This window comes from Thermobia domestica, chromosome 4 (genome assembly GCF_964235325.1).
Source record: "Thermobia domestica chromosome 4, izTheDome1.hap1.1, whole genome shotgun sequence".
NCBI classification, from domain to species: Eukaryota; Metazoa; Arthropoda; class Insecta; order Zygentoma; family Lepismatidae; genus Thermobia; species Thermobia domestica.
The window spans coordinates 311,378,588-311,403,124 of NC_137457.1; the positions used below are offsets into that span (position 1 = coordinate 311,378,588).

At 35.6% G+C, this 24,537-nt stretch overlaps 1 protein-coding gene across 1 annotated transcript in view; it reads left to right on the top strand.

The window, feature by feature from the left end:
* The window catches only part of LOC145683552 (uncharacterized), a 44,941-nt gene that overhangs the window by 8,034 nt on the left and 12,370 nt on the right, over positions 1 to 24,537 (top strand). Inside the window, exons 2-4 of the mRNA XM_081754892.1 lie at positions 10,552 to 10,664; positions 14,039 to 14,158; positions 21,974 to 22,097. Of these exons, the coding sequence (XP_081611018.1) occupies positions 10,552 to 10,664; positions 14,039 to 14,158; positions 21,974 to 22,097 (357 nt within the window). The remainder of the gene's footprint in view (positions 1 to 10,551; positions 10,665 to 14,038; positions 14,159 to 21,973; positions 22,098 to 24,537) is intronic.

The window sequence follows — 24,537 nt, forward strand, 5'->3', positions numbered from 1 at the left end:
TTGAAATTTTTGGGAATGGTAGGGTCTACCTTGGCCCACCCCTTAAGTTTTAGAAATTGCCCAATTTAAACATTTGGTATAATAGTACTGGACCTTAATATATATTACTATAAATTTGGGTGGTGCACCTCGTTCCCTTTTAGGGGTCATTTTGTTCCGCTTTAGGGGTGAACATGGATACCTTGCAATCGTCCCGAGTTCGATTCTTGGTGCTAGTTTCAGGAAATGTTGAATTTAACGTCTCCGAAAAACGATGATGATGAGAAGTGATAGGACGAAACATGAACTTACTTGATTGAGGATTGAAGCAGAGACCTCACACATTAGTGACAAACGCGGATGGGATGATGTGATTTTGGACCTCTCGTTTCCGTTCATGGATTAAATAAAAAGATGACTCTTTGCTTAAATCTGATTAGTTCATTGTTCGAGCGATTTTTAAACGCCCAGCGTTTGTTGATCAGTAAGCGCTTCATTGATGGAAACAATGTTGCCAGATTTTGAAAATCTAAACTGCTCCGATTCTTTTTTCGAAACGGTTCCGCTGAGTGCAAGAATTTTTCAAAACTAAAAATTTTAAAAACTAAAAATTTTCAAACTAAAAAAATTTAAACTTTTCAAAAAAAATTTTCGAACTAAAAAATTTCAAATAAAAAAATTTAAACAAAAATTTTCAAACTAAAAGATTTCAAATAAAATTTTGAAACAAATTTTGAAAATCTAAAATTTTTAAAACTAAAAAATAAAATCAAACTTTCTGGAACGAAATTTTTTAAACTTAAAATTTTCGAACTCGAACCGAATTTGAAAACTAAAAAACTTTTCGAACCAAATTTTCAATCAATTTTTTTTTCGAACTCAGAAAGTTTCAAACTTAAAACTTGCAAATCAAAATTTCAAACTAAAAAAGTTTTCGATCTAAAATTTTGAACTAAAAAAAATTCGAACTCAAAGTTCTCACTAAAAATTTTCGAACTCAGAAAGTTTTAAAATCAAAATTTGAAACTCAAGTTTCGAATTTAAAATATTTTCGAACTACAATTATCAAACTCAAACTTTTCGAAAATCTTAACAGAGATTGAAAGTGATCACTCGTTTCGCGAGCCGTAACTTTTAGTAATGTAACATAGTTTACGGTTTAAGATTTATATTGTCTTGAGAACGATTGAGTTCGTTTATGTAATGAACCCGTTGGCCAGCCATAGCCTGATTTCACATCGTAGCTCATGAAAGCAATCTTGTTGTAGTTGTGTAGCCGTGACCATTTTTTCTGGACATAGCCTTTACGATCACCAGGAATGAAATACTACTTAGTTTAGCGACCATTAAGATGAAATCTGAACCATCAAATGTTAAGACATCCTGCGATAGAACAAACAAAAATGTGTGTTTCCTTACCTGGAGTCGAACCCCGGATCGATTAGAACTTTAAGAAAAGGACATATTTCGTTTAGCACAGCGATTCATATCTTATGAGCTGGGAACTCGGACCTCAAAATCGATGTCTGCTTAGTTGTTAAAAGCAATGAACCAATTTTCCATTTACATTGCCAAACACTTTAAATATTAAGTCACGTTTTGTCATATTGAAATTGCATTTAAAAAATCACATGCGAAGGCGAAGATGACGAAAGAGAGGAGCGGCTTCTTGCACAAGTTTCGTAACGAAATGAATTTCATTACTTCAGTATCATAGTTTCTTTGTCATAGATGAAGAATGCAGAATTTGCAGTTTTTCTTTATAACGTCATTCAGCTCTGTCATATTGCATTCTCTCTCTTTAAATTGTGTTACTGTTGCTTAGTTACTAAGATATCAGTCCTGTGTTTGTAACATTGAACTTGTCATTTACTGCAATAGTGATTACCGTGTTACCTAGTGATGCTATAATGTTGCATTGAATCCAATTTTTCTGGTGCAAGAGGTTTTCAGTTCGATTCCTTTAGAGTGCTTCCCGTCGTTCTTATAGGATTATCATGTTACTTATTTTATGAAAGATCGTGCCAGTAGTGAATGATGCTACATTGAATTCAATTTACTATGGTGGAAGAGCTTCCCTCATAAGATTGTAAATGAAGAAAGAAAAAAACTGTTACGATACCATGGTTCGGCTTTCCTTGTGTAAAAGAAATGAACGATTTATCGTTTTGATCTCATATTGTTTTGTACCATGGTGTTGTAATACGAGTGATTTGTATTAAATAACATTCACAAGAAGATCGATTCCGGCTGGAAAACAATTTCATAAAAGTGAACAAGTGTATCTAATGCGAAAAGGATTCTAGTTTGATCCTGCTGACGTTCACTATTTTAAGTGAAGTTTTTATACGATAAAAGTATTGCACGAACAGTCTGTGCCTACTGCTAAAACTTAATTACATTTTCATTGAAATCAACATAAGTAATATATATTTGTATTTAAAAAATGTAATCAGTATGTGCTGTAATAAACAACATTGTGTGTTTGTGTGTGTGTGTGTGTGTGTGTGTGTGCGTGCGTGATGTTAGTCTAAACAACAGTCTTTTTCATGAATGGGTTTTAAATTATTGTTGTGGTATTTGCTCCTCGAGAAAAAAGCTGAGGCCTGCAAAATGATCTTCCTCAACTCAGTGACCTTGCTTGTTTCATGTTAAGTATATCATTATCTGTTTACGTTGTGATGACTCAATGACAGAGGTGTGTAAGGTCGCTGGTTCGATCTTAGCTAACGCCAAGTTGCTTTGTAGTGAACAAAAAAGCCGTGTGCGTGAGTTTTTTCAGGGTTCTCCCCACTATATTTAATCCATCATTACATTTATTTCTCATCATCATCGTTTTCTTTAGCCTAGTTAACATAATCGTAAGACGTAAAACTCAAAGATTTAATTTCATTTCTCTGAACCACCACGAGTGTTTTTTGTTCTCTTGACAGTACCGAGGACGTAAATCTTGTGTTCCTAGACTGCATAAGACGTGAACGATAAAATATGAACCACCATAAATGTTTTATGTTGACTTAACAATATCGAGGCTGTATAGGACGTGGACCTACAGTTCAAAGTGAAATGCGAATCATCATAAATGTAGCTATAAACACCAAATATTTGTTTCTATTTTACGTATAAGATGGAAAGCGTTTATGACCTTAGGCTGTATAAGACTTGAACGTACTTCTGTGGGTTGTGTACTTAAACCCGTAATAATAACGCCAAAAATCGAACCTGGACTTAGCCACTGAAATCTCAAATGGTCTTAAGGAAAGATTTTTTTTATTGTAATGCATTCAACCTGGAAAAATGCTGATTAGCACCTTGACCTTCAAGTGAGAGGAATGAGAGGTAAGGAAATACTTCTGTGTTTGACGTCACATGAATGAAATTCTGTCCATCTTAGCATTTTTTCGTTCTGTGCTTTGATCAGTAAGCTGTTATTCGTTTCATACAAGTTCAAGTGTTAATGTGGCTAATATTTATTAAATCACGTCTTAATGGTAGCTAAACTAAGTAGTATTTCATTCCTGGTGATCGTAAAGGCTATGTCCAGAAAAAAATGGACACGGCTACACAACTACAACAAGATTGCTTTCATGAGCTACGATGTGAAATCAGGCTATGGCTGGCCAACGGGTTCATTACATAAACGAACTCAATCGTTCTCAAAACAATATAAATCTTAAACCGTAAACTATGTTACATTACTAAAAGTTACGGCTCGCGAAACGAGTGATCACTTTCAATCTCTGTTAAGATTTTCGAAAAGTTTGAGTTTGATAATTGTAGTTCGAAAATATTTTAAATTCGAAACTTGAGTTTCAAATTTTGATTTTAAAACTTTCTGAGTTCGAAAATTTTTAGTGAGAACTTTGAGTTCGAATTTTTTTTAGTTCAAAATTTTAGATCGAAAACTTTTTTAGTTTGAAATTTTGATTTGCAAGTTTTAAGTTTGAAACTTTCTGAGTTCGAAAAAAAAATTGATTGAAAATTTGGTTCGAAAAGTTTTTTAGTTTTCAAATTCGGTTCGAGTTCGAAAATTTTAAGTTTAAAAAATTTCGTTCCAGAAAGTTTGATTTTATTTTTTAGTTTTAAAAATTTTAGATTTTCAAAATTTGTTTCAAAATTTTATTTGAAATCTTTTAGTTTGAAAATTTTTGTTTAAATTTTTTTATTTGAAATTTTTTAGTTCGAAAATTTTTTTTGAAAAGTTTAAATTTTTTTAGTTTGAAAATTTTTAGTTTTTAAAATTTTTAGTTTTGAAAAATTCTTGCACTCAGCGGAACCGTTTCGAAAAAAGAATCGGAGCAGTTTAGATTTTCAAAATCTGGCAACATTGTTTCCATCAATGAAGCGCTTACTGATCAACAAACGCTGGGCGTTTAAAAATCGCTCGAACAATGAACTAATCAGATTTAAGCAAAGAGTCATCTTTTTATTTAATCCATGAACGGAAACGAGAGGTCCAAAATCACATCATCCCATCCGCGTTTGTCACTAATGTGTGAGGTCTCTGCTTCAATCCTCAATCAAGTAAGTTCATGTTTCGTCCTATCACTTCTCATCATCATCGTTTTTCGGAGACGTTAAATTCAACATTTCCTGAAACTAGCACCAAGAATCGAACTCGGGACGATTGCAAGGTATCCATGTTCACCCCTAAAGCGGAACAAAATGACCCCTAAAAGGGAACGAGGTGCACCACCCAAATTTATAGTAATATATATTAAGGTCCAGTACTATTATACCAAATGTTTAAATTGGGCAATTTCTAAAACTTAAGGGGTGGGCCAAGGTAGACCCTACCATTCCCAAAAATTTCAAGGGGTGCACAAATGTACCTATGTCTTATGATAGGGAATAGACCCTTATACATGACCATATAAGGTAATAGGTCCTCATCCAAGAGGATAAATTGGATCAAAAAACCAAACACGTGGTACAACATATTGCTTATGTTTATATTTTGGCAATTTTGTACCCTAAAAGGGAACGAAGTGAATCACTCAAATTTATCATGATACATATTAGAGTCCAGTAGTATATGCTTAAACTGGAAAATTTCAAAAATTTAAAAGATTGGCCATGGTACTCCTCCCAAATTTTTAAAGGGGTGCACAAATGTACCTATGTCTTATAATAGGAAATGGACATCTGTATACGTCCATATAACTATATAAGGTAATAGGACCTCATCCAAGGTGATAAAATGAGCCAAAATACCAAATACGTGGTTGTAGTAAAATTTGGTAATTTTGTGCCCCTAAAAGGGATATAATAATACATATTAGGGTCCTATACTATTATACCAAATGTTTAAATTGGGCAATTTCCAAAATTGAAGGGGGTGGGCCAAAGTACTCCACCCAAATTTTAAAGGGGTGCACAAATATACCCATATCTTATGAAAGGTAATGAACCCCTGTATACGTCCATATAACTATATAAGGTAATAGGGCCTCATCCAAGAGGATAAATTGGGCCAAAAGACCAAACACGTGGTACAACGTATTGCTTACGTTTATATTTTGGCAATTTTGTACCTCTAAAAGGGAACATGTTTTCTCATGTTTCGTCCTACCAAATGTTTAAATTGGGCAATTTCCAAAATTTAAGGGGTGTGCCAAGGTACTCCCAAATTTTTAAAGGGTGCACCAATATACCCATATCTTATGAAAGGGAATGGACCCCTATACATGACCATATAACTATATAGGATAATAACACCTCATCAAAGGGGATAAAATCGACCAAAAAGCAAACACGTGGTACAACGTATTGCTTACGTTTATATTTTTGGCAATTTTGTACCCTTAAAAAGGGGACGAGGTGGACCACCCAAATTTATTATAATACATATTAGGGTCCTATACTATAATACCCAATGTTTAAATTGGTCAATTTCCAAAATTTAAGGGGTGGGCCAAGATACCCTTCCCAAATTTTTAAAGGGGTGCATTAATATACCCATATATTATAAAAGAGAATTAACCCCTGTATACGCCCATATAACTATATAAGGTAATAGGACCTCATCCAAAGAGATAAAATAGGCTGAAAACCAAACACGTGGTATAACGTATTGCTTACGTTTATATTTTTGGCAATTTTGTACCCTTAAAAGGGGACGAGGTGGACCACCCAAATTTATCATAATACATATTAGGGTCCTATACTATAATACCCAATGTTAAAATTGGGCAATTTCCAAAATTTAAGGGGTGGGCCAAGATAACCCTCCCAAATTTTTCAAGGGGTGCATTAATATACCCATGTCTTATGAAATGTAATAAACCCCTGTATACGTCCATATAACTATATAGGGTAATAACACCTCATCCAAGGGGATAAATTAGGTCAAAAACCCCGAAATTTGAATTTTTGGCAATTTTTTACCCATGAAAGGGAACGACATAGACACCCAATACTGATAGAGGTACATACTATGGTCCTAGGCTACCACACACAATTTTTAGATTTGGCAATTTTCAAAATTTAAGGGGTGGGCCATGATACCCCTCCCAAATTTTTCAAGGGGTGCATTAATATACCCATATGTTATGAAAGGGAATGGACCCCTGTATACGCCCATATAACTATATAGGGTAATAATACCTCATCAAAGGGGATAAATTAGGTCAAAAACCCCCGAAATTTGAATTTTTGGCAATTTTTTACCCATGAAAGGGAACAACATAGACACCCAATACTGATAGAGGTACATACTATGGTCCTAGGCTACCACACCAAATTTTTTAGATTTGGCAATTTCCAAAATTTAAGGGGGGTGGTCCTATGTACCCCTGCCAAAATTTAGGGGGTGGGCCATGGTACCCCTGCCAAAATTTAGAGGGGGTGGCCCTAGGTACCCCTAGGTCATTGACCCTCATCTAAGCCGTAAAAGGGAACGAATTTCAAAATCCCGGTCATAAAAGAGAGTGAGGATGAGTCATTCGCGCCAACGCCTACCACTACTACTACGTGGGGATATTTAGAATTAATGAAGTTTTCCAAGAAAATGAGTAATCTAATTGTTCGACTTTTGTATAAAATATGTTGATGGCAAATAAAATTAAGTTTACAAGCTATTTAAATGGTGTATATCATTGGAAGGGAAACACCAGCCTGGTGTTTCCCTTCCAATGATATACACCATTTAAATAGCTTGTAAACTTAATTTTATTTGCCATCAACATATTTTATACAAAAGTCGAACAATTAGATTCACCAGGCAGTATGAAACTGCGCATGTAATGAACTTCGGAATTTCGCAATGTAGAAGAGTAGAAAGCGACTCAATAAGTTGAAAAACCAGCCATGTCTGGTGATGTAGCATCGAGGATTCAGCATCAAGGGGTTTGGGACCCTCTTAAAAGTCTTCATATTTAGGTAATGAAAAATCAGATGTTAGCGATCGTGAGTTTGTAACTTGGGTAAATGAATTAGAAAGACGTTTGGGCAGAAAAAAAAACCCTTCCCGTTGGTCTAGTGGCTAGCACGTGCATCTTTGTTGTACGAGGTCCTGGGCCCGATTCCTGGTGGAAGAGACCTTGGGAAGAAATGTTGCATGTGGTACATTGTGACTGCTTTAAAACTATACAATCCTAAATTTTAATCCAACAATATGCCACAATTGAATATAAACTAATTATTTGCTGAGCAAAAATATATATTTTCATTAAAATTCAACACGTGTTACAATTTCGCCAACTAACTCTTTGGCTTCATCAGACACTATGTGATACAGGATAACTGTGCAATCGTATATACATACAACAATTTTGCTCAGCAAATAATTAGTTCATATTTAATTATAACAAAGCAAAGCTTCTACTTATGGAAAATGCCACGATTGAGAATCCCAGTATACGATATTAATATGGTGAATTACGAAAAGCAGGGAAATCTGAACAAAAACACCAGAAGAGCAAAAAGTGCAGCCAAGTTCGTCAGAACCAAAGAGTGTTGAGATGAAGATGGATGAGCCAGGGGCGGATTCAGGGGGGGCGATCGCTCCCCAAGAAGAGGAAACTTTCTTAATTTATATATAAATAAAACCCATTCCAGAGCTTGGAGCTCTTAAAAGTTGCTCTAAGAAGCAGTATTACAACCCACCGCCCCCTCCCCAGAAGTCCGTCCTGGATCCTCCCCTGGGATGAGCCAACTTCCTTGGCCACTGCATCTGAAACGAACACTGAAACTTGGTGCGAGGTGTCTAACAAATTCGAATACACCAAAATGTATGTTCTTAATTTCACGGCCGGTACATTTCAGCCTTAAGGCTGGCGGTGGCTCCCAAATCCACCACGCTCACAGGAGCCATCCCTAAGACTAGTCAACATTATTTTCCTTAACATCTTATGGAGGATTACAAGTTTTCCTTTTCTGTGTTTCTAACTAACAACCTTACACAGTATATACGTGCCTTAGCCCACTAGCGAAATTGATATTTCTAAGGTTGGTGCTGCCCCAAAAACACCACTGCTATCCCTAAGGCTCCTTAACTTCATTTTCCTTGACATCTTGCGCCAAGTTACAGTGTTCATTTCAGATGCAGTGACCAAGGAACTTGGCTTACCCATCCTCATTTCAACTGCTCTTTATAGCAATATTAAAATATCAATCATTTATCTGGTAAATAGGTCTAATTGAATTATTCCTCCTTAGGCAGGGACGTACGGAGGGGCGGGGACACGGGGGTCCGGACGCCCCCCGAAATTTCGACTTTTTAAAAATTTAGCCTAATTTTAGGGGCAATTTTAGCAATTTTAATATAAAATAGCTTCATATTTAGTTTGGACCCCCCCCCCCCGAAATAAATTCCTGGGTACGCTACTGTCCTTAGCCTTATATAATCCTTGCTTTTTGAAGTAAAGTTTAGACTTTCAGTCAAGCAGGTACTGCTTCATGGCTATTTATTGTAGGATCATGGTTCATAGCTCGTTTCTTTCACAATAGAGCAAAATTTCCAACAGTACCACTCGCTGTTCGTATCATACACTTGAAACGGGAAAATCGGGAGTTTTTTCGGAAATAACTCTTTTAAAATTTTTCGCCCCTCCTGCCCGGGCCTGGGTTGACGAAGGGATCTCAAAATCACTGGGAAAATATGTAGTTACGTACACAATACGTGTACAAAATTTCAATGTAATATATTGAAAACTAAGGGCGGGATCTTTTTTGAAAATCTCAAGGTGATCAATCTTATATACAGTATATATACAGTGTGGTGTAAATATATATATACTGTGGTGTAAAAATTACCTAAAACAAGACTATTTGTCCCTGAATCATCATTCATACCTCATTCTCTTCAGAATAAAGCAGCAACCTATCAAGGGGTACAACTTACATGCTCATATCATACATACACCAGAAACAGAAAATTAGGGAAAATCCGTTAAATTTTCCAACAACAAAAAAATCCCCATTTTGAAACCTTTGAGCCCTTCGGCCCGGGCTCAGGTTGAGTAGAGATCTCAAAACAAAAAATGATAAATAGTTAGAGGTGTACACAATGCGTGTGCAGAATTTCAGTGATATCTTGAAAGCTAAGAGCGGAATTCTTTTTTCTTTTTTATCAAAATTGCCTCAAGAAAAAAATGTGGTCACGCTCCATGCCCCTCCCCCATTTGGCGCCACCAAGTTGACCATCTGGTTCCAAAACTCATTTAGAGTTTCTTTGGTCCATGTCTGACTTCACTAATAAATGTAACAGCTTAAATACCTGTTATAAGATCTAAATAAAAGGTTAAAGACAACACTGAATTTTGGTATGAAAATGTACCATGGATCCTAAGAAGGCTAATTCACCCTAATAGCTCACCATGCTAATGATTGCAACAGATTTGTAATATTTTTGTTTCTTCTACGGTACTTCGTTCAAATATTTTAGTCTTTTCTCTGCAAGATGGGGTCGCGGTGGCTCAATGGTAGGGTAGAGAGTTCATCTTTGGTTCATGGATTCCCTGAATTGGTCCGAGCTCGCATAAAGTGAGCTTTGTTCAGGGAAAATACCGTGTGCGTGAATTTTCTCGGGGTTCTCCCGTTTTCTCCTATCTTATTTTTTATTCTAGTGTTTAACTTATTATTGTCGTGTCCTTTGACATCCAGGCATGGGCGCCCGAAGTAGGTCAAGGGGCCCGGCACCCCTGGCTCACGAAAATGTATACGTAATATAACAAACCACGTATATTAAATACCAGAAATAACAGCCGTAATATAGGAACCATGGAGATAGGCCCAACTAGAAAATTTTCTCCGGGAATCTCTGTATCCAGGGCATATTTGGAGAACTTTAAACTGAAAGATTTCATTTCATTATCTCAAAGAGTAAGTGGTCATTCGTATCTTATTTTATAGAAGACACTTATAACAATTATACAACAACTAATCCCTATGATTAATTGATCTTTTAGCATTTTTGTTCATCTAAAACATAATACTGCAATTAAAAATAACCAAATACATACATATTAACATTAGAAAATAATTAAACTTAAAATGTGTCATATATTGCATGCAGTTACTCTAAGTGTAAGTAATTTACAATAATGAGTTTTCCTGTTTTAAAATTAACAGGTGATGTATTTACCAAAATGTGGCGATTGGAGAAATATGGTCGTTGGGATGATGGCATTTGGCGCCAAATTGACTGCAATTCAGGAGACATGTTAATGAAAGTAGATTTAAAGGTAAGACATGTTCAGCTCATTCAATTGTGTTCTTGGTCACAGACAAAGGTAAAAGTGGATCTGAAAAGGTAGAAGGATGCATGACGTCACGCCGTCCCCCTTACCTATCTTTGCCCATTGGAATTTTTTTAGGAAGTGGGGGAACGTCATAGATATTTTTTGGAAGTAGAGTAACGCCGTCCACCCGCGTTCCTCCTCACTTTTACCCCTGATCACAGAACATAGTTTGAAATAGAAAAGTATTTCTTTATTATTATTATTATTATTATTATTATTATTATTATTATTATTATTATTATTATTATTATTATTATTATTATTATTATTATTACTTCATATCTTATCAAGTAGTGCTGTCATTGATGCGTTAGATAACATGAGCGTTTGAAAATCCGGCGCAGTCGTTTGAGAAATCAGAAAGTGTACACATTAATGCTACTTGTTTTTGTGTCCTAGACTTGGCCCGCCGTATTCATTATAGGTTAAAATCGTGCTTGACTAGAAGCTTCGTTTATAATTAACAAATTTATTTATTTATTACGGTCCTTGTTCTATTTCGAAATAATTGAATTGAAAGAATATACTTGCAATATACTTACAACGGAAGAGTATCCGGAAATGTTAAAAATTCCTAAAGTTAAGCCCTTGTTTAAAAAAGATCAAACACAAAATATAAGTAACTACAGACCAATATCTCTCCTACCTGTAGCTGGGAAAGTTTTAGGGGGAAAAGGTGTGTATAACAGAGTAATCATTTTTTTATTGAAAGAAAATGTTATATCCACAAAACAACATGGCTTCCTTAAAGATCGATCTACAAACACTGTAATATTTAATTTTATTGAGAAAGTAAGAAATATTGCAGTGTTGGGAAGTAACGTAACGCAAGTAACGCGTTACTTGTAACGCGTTACTTTTTAAGTAACGTTTCCTAGTAACGCGTTACATTTTTTCCAAAGTAACTGTAACGGTAACGCGTTACAAATTTTTAAGTAACGTACCTAGTTTGCGTTACTGTTTTCGCGTTACATTTCGGATGAGTAACTATAATATATGTATATTTTTTTCGGAAACAAATGTTTCTTTCCTGTAAGTGAATTTCTCAGAATGAAACAATCGAGCATGAACTACGTATGTCAGTGACCGACAGTCACAGACACACAGAGAAACAGATAAATTTGTAGTGCCACTTGCTGTTTTTTGAAGATGAGGACAGCCTTTGAGAAATCACGTGTACTGATTGCAAGCACCTGGAAGATTTTGTCGTAGATTTTGACAGCTCCAAATCAATACATTCAGTGAGTGAACTAGGAGTGCAATGATACCGGTAGTCTATTTTACTTTAATTGGTGTTGTTTTTATAAAGATGGAGAACGAAAATATTTTACTGTTCGAACATTTGAAAGAATGCTTTTTTCTTAAGAGCTGAGAATGATGGTGGACAGAATTTAAAAGTAGTGTCTGAAATGGCCCGGCGGAAAATATTTATCAACAACTAGGGTGCCATAATTAACGATTTACAGTAAGGGGTTAATATGAATAAACTGTTTTGATAAGCAGACCTACTTTATTATTAGACAATAGTTTGCTGATGATATGTAATATTGGAGTTCTTTCAGATCAGTTTGCTTATTCTAGAGTCCCATTGATTATAGAATAGTGTAATGTTTCTCTATATTCTTTATTTTTAATTTTACATAACAACATTGTTATTTTTATATAATTAGTTTAGCAGAATAATTATAAGCAACCATTTTTTCTAACGCATAGGGATGAGCACGAGTCAAGCTAAAATTCGACTCGACTCGAATTCAAGTCGAGTTTCGAGTCAAGTCAAGGGTAATATCCTCGAGTCGAATCCGACCGATTCAGTTTTTTTTGCGTCGAGTTTCGAGTCCAGTCGAGTTTGATAAATGGCTCGTTCGTTTTAAGTCGTCTTGAAATCATGGCCTGATTACACTGGAAAACGAAAGCCATGAGAAATGTAAGCTAAACAGTAATATGGAATACTTTTAGTGTTGCTCATGAGATGGGACACTACTTGCATCTCGTCTCGTCTCGATAACGAGACCACAAGAGATTTTTTAAAATAACAAGCTCAGCTCGGCTCGGCTCAACTGAGAAGATGGCTCGAGCTTGCTCGCCTTGGTAGGGATGAGCCATTTGCTCGGTTCGGCTCAATGAGCCGAGGGCTCTAGCCGAGTCGGTTGGGTGAGCTGTTGGCTCGGCTTACTCCTCGGTGCTGGTCGATAGTGAATGAGCTGTGAGACGAACTGCTCGAGTCGTTGACAATTCTAAACCCGGGCCGAGCAGTTTTGAAGATATTTGGCCAGTGCCCTATAACTTTTAACAGTGTTCCGCTCGAGCCCGAATACTCAACCTAGATCTTCAACCCAAATTCAGAAGCTCGTGAACAATGTCCTTGACTCCTAGACTTCATGACTACCGAGGTTGGCAATCAACTATCTTTTTAGTATTCAAATACAAACCGCCTACCTTGCTTTTTATATATAGTGTTATTATAATTAATAATAATAATAATAATAATAATAATAATAATAATAATAATAATAATACGTAATAATAATAATAATAATAATAATAATAATAGCGGTAGTAATAGTAATACGGAAAATTGAAGTCATAATTTATTTCAGATTTTTAAAGTTTCGGACCTAAAAGTAACGCGTAAGTAACGCGTTACTTTCGAAGTAAAGTAACACTTACTTTTTGGGGGCAAGTAACGCGTTACTAACGCGTTACATTTTAAGAGAAAGTAAAGTAACTTGTAACGCGTTACATTTTTACAAGTAACTTACCCAACACTGAAATATTGTAGATAAGAAATAAAACTCTATACCAATCTTTCTTGATTTGTCTAAAGCTTTAGATACAGTGCAACACAGTTTACTTTTAAACAAACTCGAGAACTGTGGAATACGTGGTAAAGTGAGGGAGTGCTTTGATTCGTATTTGAAAGATCGTAGACTGATGGAGAAATATTACTGGGAGTAGACTTGAAGATAAGACGTGTAAGGTATCTACGTGCTCGTCAGTGTCATCTTCGCTTTTTCACTTGTTTAGGAAAGTATTGGTTTGAAATCTATTCTTTCATATATTAATGTATTCATTCATATATTCAGATAAGCATAATTGGTTTGAAATCTATTCTTTGACAACAAGGAATATATGACACAAGCACTTCACAAGTTGTATTAAAATATTTCATAAGTATTAAATAATTACGTGAATAATTTTTCATATTTTTGTTTAGTAAAATATACTGAAGTTGATGACTGGACTGATGTTCACCATTAACCAGATGAGTCCCTGGTAGTCACTTAATAAACAATCTTCTTCTATGTTTTCTCCAGGCGCTGTTGTTGTTAGTAGTGCAGAAGGACCTGGTGCTGGAGCGCGTAAGCTTATCTAACTGCATAGGCGTTCGTGGATTGATGAAGGGTTCGAGTCTTATGATTTTAAGTAAGGTACAAGTAAGTAGTCTCATTTCACTTTCTTAGATTTAGATTCTCTCATAGGAGCTAGATAATAATTTGCAGTTTTGCATAATCTAAACCACAGTTCCGAAAAATATCAAGCGTGAGTTCATCAAATAAATCGCCCTAAGAGATGGTAACGTTTCAATGGACAATATAGATTCATGAACTGTCACGTAACAAATACCCATAGCAACATTCTCTATTATTTTTATCTCGTGTTGCATCCTCCAGCAGATTAAACCACTGTTAATGTCGTGCATAGGCACTTAATGTCGTGCATAATATTTTCTCGGACTTCCTTCTGAGTTGTTCTTTAGATGTATACCAAGTATTTTTAGGGATTTGCTTCTAACATTTAGGTATTTCCTCGTCTTATCTTAGTGTATATTCAAAAAGATTTTGGAAGAGGCTCTGCTACTCCTGTTCTTCAACACAATATGTACCCCTCATTGGAACGGTAATTCATTTACAGCAAGAAACTGAACAACTTCATGTATGCTTTTTACGTAGTGTTGACTTGTTTTTTTCCAAGAGCGTTCTCATTTACCAAAAGTGAAACTGTTTTCCCAACAGAGTGTGATTTTGTTTTTCTACCCACAATTTAATTACAATAATAAATGTGTCGTTGCGGCATGATTTATAAATCCCGTTTTTGATTTGTCAAAAGCCACTTTCCAGTTCCTGAAACATTTTGATGTGAAGATGACTTCTTCACACCCAGAAAGTTGAAATTGAAACTGTCTACACGCATAACATAAAGCTGCGTTCTGAAATTGTGAATATTCCAACCATGTGAATCTTTGAAACCACTTCGCTTGAAAGTATCGTTCGCCTGAATTTCGCGGAATGTTTTACTTTCTTGATAATTACTCCTATGTTTGAAATAACTTGAGGTATAGTAGAAGAGCGTTCCCGTTTTTCATTTTTGTTTCTATTGTTACCAGATGCTGAAAGAAATGAAGCGACGTAATCTCTAGTTACTTTACTATTACGCTAACCGAAAGAACACAAAACAACACACGTGCGTAAGTTCACAATTAAAATCAAAAGGGAAAGGAAGACAAAGTTGTTATACTCAGAAATAAGGTTGGGTGAGAAACGATATGTGTTTAAGAAAAAAAAAAAAAAAGGGAGTACCGTTTCATAGTGTGATACTAAAACTTCCAATTCAATACTCAAACTTGAAGTAGCCTAGTCCATCTATAAGTACTGGGTGCAATAGAGCAGTTTTCGTTCTATGGCGAGAAAAGTTGAAACCAAAAATCATTTATTTCAACCACTTCCGGTTTGAATAGAAGGCTAAGGGAAGAGATGAAACCTATTGTTGGGACGCTGAATAAACACCAAACAACGGCATCCTGATAGCATTTACCAATTTCGCTCTACAGAAATCAGTATTGAAATAATAGTAATAGTAAATTTGAACCACTTTCTGTTTTGCTAGCGTTCTGTGGATAGTCATGATTGTGAAATTAAATTTTTCGTGCTCTCCCACAGGGAATCAAACCCGGGACCACATGCACAAAGGCGCACCCGCTAGCCACTATATCAACGGGCAGGGCTACGTGTCATATTTCTTCTTTACAGCGCCGCATTAATTTCCACTTTCAAGAAGATCTGGAACTTTAAGAGAAAAAAGAAACAGCTATAGATTAACATAATAAATGAAAAGCTTCTTTTTAGAGAACATTGTGAATTTCTGAAAATTGAAACTTTGTGGTGGACAAATACCGTGTGCGTTGGTTTCCTCGGGGTTCTCCCGTTTCCTCCCACTTTCTTCATTCCACCATTTCATTCATTTCTCATCATCGCCGTTAGGCTAGCCTGCATAACCGTGGGACGTAAACTCAAAAATTTCATTTCATTTCTGAAAATTAAAAAAAAAATACCTAAACTTATCATTCCTTCAACAAATATACAAGCAAATGTGTTGTCAAGTCACTTTCAGCGATAACAGTGACCAAGATTTTTTTTCCTGGAAGAAAAATTCGCTTTGTCTCGAGAAAACAATTACTGAAAATACTAATACGTCTTTTGAATTGGGTTCTCTATTGTGCCCTACAGCCAAATCAGAACTTTTATTATTTTTTTTACTTTATTTTTAATTATTTATTTATGTATTCACAAAGTTTCATACAGCACTAGGCCAATTAGCTGAAACTATACAACATAAAGAAAAAGAAAAAACAAAAAAGAGAGAAAATGCAAACAAGGTTCATCTCTCAGTATACAAGGTTCTCATCAACTGAGTTCTAAAGTTTCTTTCAGAGGTAAAAATGTTACATCCTGTTAACAATGTATTATGATCGTGGGCTAGTCTGTAAAACAAGGACCGCTTTACATTCGATAACCTACATGTCTCATAAGTTGAGAGAGTGAGTTCACCACCGAAAATTAATCTGCGATACTAGAAATTGAGAATCAATGTTGCCATTGATAATCTTATCCAAGGAAAGAAAATTAGCTCCGCGACGTCAGGGGAACATAAGTTCATTAAAGTTCTTGTTTTGAGTAATTACGTAACTCGGGAATTCTAAATCTAACTATGCCAAGAAAGAAGTTTAATACAGTCAATGCGAGATAGATTAGTAGGTACTGCCATATTCTTCTATACAGATGAAAAATATTTATTGAACGGAGAAATAAAAGCCTTATAAAACATTTTGATACTTTGTATTTCCGGAAATCTAAAGAGTAGACCAAGTGGTTTCACAACTCGGGATGAGATCGAACTGATATGATCCGCAAAGGAAAGTTTTTCATGAAAGATAGCAATCTTTTTGAGATGAAACGCATTTGATAAGTACATTGTTAACATTATGTATCTGTCGAAGAATATTCTTTTTTAAGGAAATAGAGATTGTATACATTTATAAGGGGCTAGAGACAAAATTCAGGTAGATCACCAATTACTTGACATACGTATCTATGTCAGCTTGTAGTGAAGAAGCATTGTCTACAGTGTTAACGACTTTGAAGAATTTAGTCTAAAAAGCAATATATATTTTATGCTTATGTCGAGAAGATGTTAAGTAAGTAGTCCATATACAATAACAACAAATGTGGACCCAGCACGTTCCCTTGAGGCATTCCGGATAAGACGGGATTAAACGGAGACACGGATCGAGAAAGAGTGACGCGTTATTTTCTTCCTGCAAGGTAACAGTCTAGGAAAGAAAGAAGCGTGCCATGGATGTTATATCTATTAGAGAGTTTGTAAAGAAGCAACTACGTGTTTATAGTGCCAAAGGCCTTTGATATGTCAAATTAAACATTAAGCTGGAAGTTAGCCATGAATACTTGGACCACATGAGTGACTAACACTGACAAATTTGTAAGACACAAACGTCCAGGTAGGAAAAACAATACTGAAAGTTATTGTATTTTTGTGTATTTTTATGTTATTTATTTATTTATTTGCAACGGAAAAAGCTCTAAAAAATTTCTTGATCGTTTACTTTTTAAATGTATATTTATTTAAACAAACATTTGAAAGTTTTAGGGGGATGAACCCCTGCCCCCTAGTTATGTGGTTGTTTTACACAATATAATAATCAATATATCAATATAATAACAATAAAAAAAAGTGATAGCAGAATTACAAAATAAGAAAGAAAATATCTAGTAGAGGAGAAAACAAATGGAAGTGGACCCGCATTTACAAGTTAATTCTTAGCTTATATTGATAATAAAGGCTTCTTCTACAGTAATTTGTGAATCAAATATTAATAAGTTAGTATGTAGAATCGCTCCCCCCTGTGGATACTATTTTAGTATAAACATATTTCTTTTATAAAATATTTTATACTCTTGATAATTTCCACATAAAACTGTATGATGGAGAACGCCACATTGAATTTGGGACTAGTTAGCCATGCTCAGGGGCGTATCCACGAGGGGGTTCCACCGGGTCCGGACCTCACAAAAATTTCGAAAGTTGCCCAACATTTGTAGACTTTCTCAACGAACTATACTTGTTTAACAGAGAAACGATTGATGTAGGCTAAATATTTTATTTTACGCCTCATCATGTACTCTTTCTTTTCTTATAGAAATAATCGTTCTATCATTTTTTCTAAAAATATAGGTAACAGTAAGTAAGAATTACTCATCGTCTTTTCGGGTGCAGAATAAGACAGGTTCCATATTATGTAGACGTATTGGACCTCCCTCAAATACTTTGTACCCCTCCCAGTTAACATTTCTGGGTGTAGAACTGGCAGTGCTGTTTGTTTTAATGTTCTTTTATTTTTGGCTTCTGTTACATGCTGATCCTTCATCTAGCGGGTTTCGAGGTTTCCTTTCCAGAACATATCACATTAGTAAGCATTGTTTCGCCTCATGTGGAAGCAGGGGCGTCATTTCACACTTCGCTTGAGGGGGGCAAGAGCACCACAGACATAAGTCTTTTACGTTTTGTACTAGTATATTGGTAGACAATCGATTAAAGTATATGTATTACTAAAACTCTTGGGGGGGCAATTGCCCCCTCCTGCCCTCCCTAAATGACGCCCCTGTGTGGAAGTACATTGTGTTCATCGTGTATTGCGTAACAACCAAGACGGATGATTTGGAATGTAGTTTTTTCTTTTACGCAGATGTGTGTGTGTTGTTGTATGAACACATGACACTCGCAATTCATATACCAGTACCTCTTTTGCATCAGCTGTTTTGGTTTCTAATTATTAGGTTTAATTTTTTGTGTGTGCTTTAATTCTCTAAATACCTAACCTACAAATTCTGAATTAATTGTATACCATGACTTCTGTAAATAACTTACAAAAAACATTGACCAGCTTTCAACTGAGGAAAAATTTGCAATTAAGGTTTAGACAAAACAAGCAAAGGGCAATTCAGGAGAGTGTTCGAAAAAAAAAATCCAGTTTAAATTTACAGGATATCTTATGGCAGTAGTGTTGTTTGCACCAGATACATTTCCTCAATTTATTTTAAATTTTCCTGGATAAACTGTGAATAAAGTGTGTTCAATGTACATTTTTTTATAACACTAATCTCTGCTACGAACTCTCTTCAGTAAACGCCGAAGAGGAATTCGGATCACTGTGAGGGACTGAGTTTGCTAGAATGAATCGTTCGCAATAATCTAGAAAAAATATTTAGTGAATTTACAAAGCTTCTGAAGTTAATATTAACTGTACCTATGGCGTCAGCAAAAGACGAAAAGTATTTTTTCTACATGAAAAAGAATTGACACTTTCAAGGAATTGAATGTCCCAAGAAAGGTTATCGCCATTGGTTATGCTTTCCATCAAAAAAGACCTGACAATAAGAATACCAAAGTTCAACCAGCATGTATTAGACAGATTTGCTCCAATCAAAGAGAGGATAATGAACTTACTAATTAATTAAGGTGATTAATCGGATAAAATGTTCTGCTTTTTTATTTTTTAAAAACAGAATTTAATTTAATTCCACATGTCATATAGCATTTGCATCTAAAGTTATGCTGATTAGTCAACGACTCAACTTTATATCTTCTGTCTCTTATCGTCCGTACTGCAACACCCGAAACCACAATCCACCGGCCGCCACTGCCTGTAGCTCGGGTACCCTTAGGTATATAAACACACAAATTGTATTGTATGTTAGCCTAATTTATACTTAGTAAGCCCTCTAAGTTTCATAAGAATCGCATTATTCTTTCTAGAGAAATAAACATATTTATATAAAAATATGCTATGTGTACTGTTCATTTTACCATATTCATTAGTGCAGATAAAATCACATATAACTTCCACGAAAATTACAATAAAAGCACGATTTATACCTCATTGGATTTGAAATAAAACATATTTTCAATGATATATACACAGTGTCACCATTTTTTGTATGAGGGAATTTCTATAGGGATTTTATGGGAAATTCCCTCCAAACAGTAGTTTATAAGATTTTTTTGTCTTAACTTGCTGTTTGTATATAGTGATACAGAAACAGGAACTGCACTAAAACAATTTTATGTCTACTTAATAAGTAATACAAAAAAGTGAGTGGTATCTTCTTAATAAATAAACACTTACCTTAACTAAAATGTTTTAGTTGTCGACTTTCTTCTGTTTGGCTTCTGGAACATCTGTTTTGAGAGTACAACAGCTAGCATTTATGAACTCCACTGTCCCTGGTATCTCTTCTCCATGGAGGAAATGCCCTGATGAAAACGTTCCCCATGCTCATCACTAACAGCACCAAGGTTTTCAAGAAAGAAATCCGGGTGGGAGTCTAGAAAGTGAACTTTAAGGGACATGTTGCAATCCACTTCTTTGAATAATTGCAGGAAATCACTCAATTTCACGGCAATTTGAGGATTTCTGGTTTTCTAAAAAAAAAATCTCTTAAACATTATGAACACCAAGCTGCTTTCTCAACCGGAGTTACGAGATCCTCAAATTTTTGGTTACGAATCAAACATCTTATTTGATGGCCTACAAAAATCCCTTCCTTGATTTTAGCGTCACTAGCCCGAGGAAATTTTTCCTTGAGGTAACAAAATCCTGCATTACTTTTGTCCATTGCCTTAACAAAGTTTTTGAAGAGCCCCAACTTCATGTGAAGAGGAGGTAGAATTATCTTATCAGGACTCACCAGTGAGGAATAAACAAAATTCTTCTGTCCAGGAGTTAATACACGCTTTGGCCATTCCTTCTTGATGTAATGTTCCGCTTTGTTCCTGCTCTCCCATTCGCAGAGGAAACAACAATATTTCGTATAACCAAGCTGCAAACCCATTAAGAAATAAATAACTTTTAAATCACAGCAAACGGTCCACTTGTATTTCTCATACTGAATTCTTTCTAACACTATTTCGATGTTTTCATAGGTTTCCTTCATATTAGTTGCATAAGCCAAAGGCACTGAAGGAAATTTGTTGTCATTGTGTTGTGCAAAAGGACAGCCTTCAAACTAGTTTTGGAAGAGTCAATAAACAATCTCCACTCTATACTTATACTTGCATGTCCGATGTGTATCCATCACAGCACAGACATTATTACAATACACTAAATCATTTTCTTGAGAATAGTAGTTTTGAAACTCTGTGTGACGGTTTCGAAAAATACACACTTTAGTGTCACGATGGACCAGATTCCAGCCTTTAAGTCTAGAAGCAAGAAGTTCTGCCTGTATCTTGGAAAGTTTTAAATCCCGTACGAGGTCATTTAGTTCACCCTGAATTATCAGGTGGGAATCCAATGTAGATGTGCTTCCTACATAAGTAGGATCATCTTCATTTGGAACTTCCGTAGTTGCCTCAAGTATGTAATCCTCATTTACCGTAAGATGAGCAGGAGGCACTGGTACAGGTAATTCTGCACTGTGGAACTGGCCTAATTGCTGATGGCAAATTAGGGTGCTGTACTGTGTGCTTAGATTTACTGAACATTGCGATCTTATTGGGCGGAGTGGTCAGAATAGGGTGGCGAAACTGTGACGTATGGCTTCAAGATTTTATTGTAAGGGCAGATCAAGGATCTTATAAAATAGAGAATCTGCCCTTACAACAAAATCTTGAAGCCACCCCTACTCTGTCCACTCCGCTCAATAGGATCGCAATGTTTTGAGCCAACAATCATGGCGGAAACGAAAGTAGCCAATCAGACGATGGCAGAAACGAGAGTAGCCAATCAGACGTGCCGATGCTTGGTTATTTTCTGGCTTCATCGACTTAATAGGATGAAGATATATATGGGCAGATCCTCTGATTATAACATCCTTGGGGCAGATCCTCTATTTTATAACATCCTTGTATTTCCCACATTTTATATTACAGTGTAATTCTTTCTTTTTTCTTCTCAGAGTAACTTCAGAAAATTCCGAATGCGATTTGCTGCTGAAGAGAAATCATCTGGTGCCGAGAATTGCCGAGATTGTGCAGTTCTATTACGACGCTATTTCGTTATTCATGAAAGCAGTGATTCAGGTAACTCTTTATATGAAATAAAATTAGATTTTTTTTTTTTTTAAGTTTAACATCCCATGATTATGTCGTTTAGGATAAATGAAACGAATGATTAACGAAAGTGAATGATAGTGAAATTAAATTTATGTACTCTAGCACTGGGATTATATATATATATATATTAGTACTAGTATACTAGTATATATACAGGGTGTCCATAAAGTCCTTTGCCACCCCTAAAACTCGGAAACGGTGAAATATATGTCAAAACGAGAAAACACGTATTTCATCATTTTAAAAGTACCACATATTAAGGGAAACAAAGTTGCCCCACGTCCATCGGGGGGTCCAACTCAAAATTTTCAAATAGCAAGGGGGTCAAGTTGTATATTGTTTGAAAGCTATTGTTAAAAGAAGGAAGACGGAACAGGTCTTATGTTTCAATATCAACCCTGCGTGAAATGGCGGGGTAATTAAATGTTAACACGGCCTTCATCGAAAAGTCCATGTCACTTCCAATGATCCGAAACGGTAAGACATAATATGTCAAAACGCTAAAAGGGGTGTTTCCTTATTTGTAAAGTAAGTACAGCTTTTCGATGTGCAAATATTTGTCCCAGAATCCCTGCAGGTTCCCAGGTGGGGTCCAACTTAAAATTTGCGAATAGGAAAAGGGTCAAGTACCATATTTTTTGAAAGTAATTGGTAAAAGAATGGAGATGATACAAGTTCGGAACAGCTATGAAAACCGTGTCCGAAAGATCAGGAATTGGGTGAGCTGAGAGATATGCAAACAGTCACATCTATTGACAGGTTTAATTAAATTGGTTCCATGTCTGCATTACTAACTGAGACAATACTGTTTCAAGTAGAAGTGTGCGTACTACTACTTCTGACGCTATTACTAGTATTCCTATTGCAAGTACTAATATTCCTGTTCCGTCTTCCTTCTTTTAACAATAGCTTTCAAACGATATACTACTTGACCCCCCTTGCCATTTGAAAGTTTTGAGTTGGACCCCGTCTGCGATCTTCTCAGAGACCCTGGAGCAAATTCGTTTCCCTGAATACGTAGTACTTTTGAAATGATGAAATACGTGTTTTTCAGTTTTGATATTTGTTGAGTTTTTCCAGATTTCTAGGGGTGACCAAAGACATTTCAATGCAAATTGTATTAATATTTTGACCTGCCTCCATTTTGTACAGGTTTACTATAGAGCATCAAAACTTATTCCATCGTCTTTCTTTTAAAAATAGCTTTCAAACAATATACTACTTGACCCCCCTTGCCATTGAAAATTTTAAGTTGGACCCCTTCTGAAACCCTCTGAGGGACTCTGAGATAACTTTGTATGCCTCAATATGTGGTACTTTTAAAATGATAAAATACGTGTTGTCTCGTTTCGACATATATTTCAGTGTTTCCGAGTTTTACGGGTGGCAAAGGATTTTATGGACACCCTATATACTAATATACTAATGCGTGATTACTTTCGGTGGGCCCATCATCGTGATGTAGGGCTCAATTGAGGAGTTACTTGACTTTCAAGATATAATAAATTTGTATGTTGTATTTGTGATTCTATTAAAGAAACAACATTTTGTGGTACTAAGTTGTCTAGATATGGAGAGTAAAGTGTTAGCAATTACACCTACGTCTCAATACAATGGTGCTTCATTTACTTCAGAAGTCTTAAAGTTACAACAGGGTAAGGACGTCACTTGGGTAGAGCAGCGGGACAATCTCGCCACTGACTTTGGGAAACACATGTCTTTCAATCAATTGTATACTAATATACTAACAAATAACGTGAAACAATTATATCGGTGGACAAATTTACCCCCTGGCAACCTGGAATGATGATACTTCGTCAGGGATGCCCATCCCCGAAAGGCTTGGGAGTAACCATTTAATATTTACTCTGTGCTATAGAATTTTATATCGACCCGAAATATGAGTATAGCAAGGGGGAATACGAGAAACTTTTCTTATTAATACAGAAGGAAGCTAAGCAAAAGTAAGGATGTTTATTCTTATTTTTATTTCATTTGTTTCTTTCACTCATTTTAAAGGCGAGCGCTATTTAAACTTATAAGTAAGATTTATGAATGGTGGTTCTATTTATGAAGGTAACCAAGGAAATTCTGTCGCTTTTTGTGGAGGTCTGTGTTTAATCGGCCCTCACATCGTAAGTTGAATGCGAATAGAAATAAGGAGAGGACAGGGCCGGCGCTAGCAGTTTTGCCGCCCTGGGCGGTACTTGCAAATACCGCCCCTTTAATCCGCAAACCTTATTTTGACAGAAGACGTTCAGCTATTAAGAAAAAAATAAGATACCATATTTAAAAACATATATGAAAAGGAAAATTAAACAAAAAATTAAAGTACCTCTCTCCAATGCTTTAATATTTAAACGACTCCATACATGACACAATATTCAGTATGATCGATTTTGCTGTA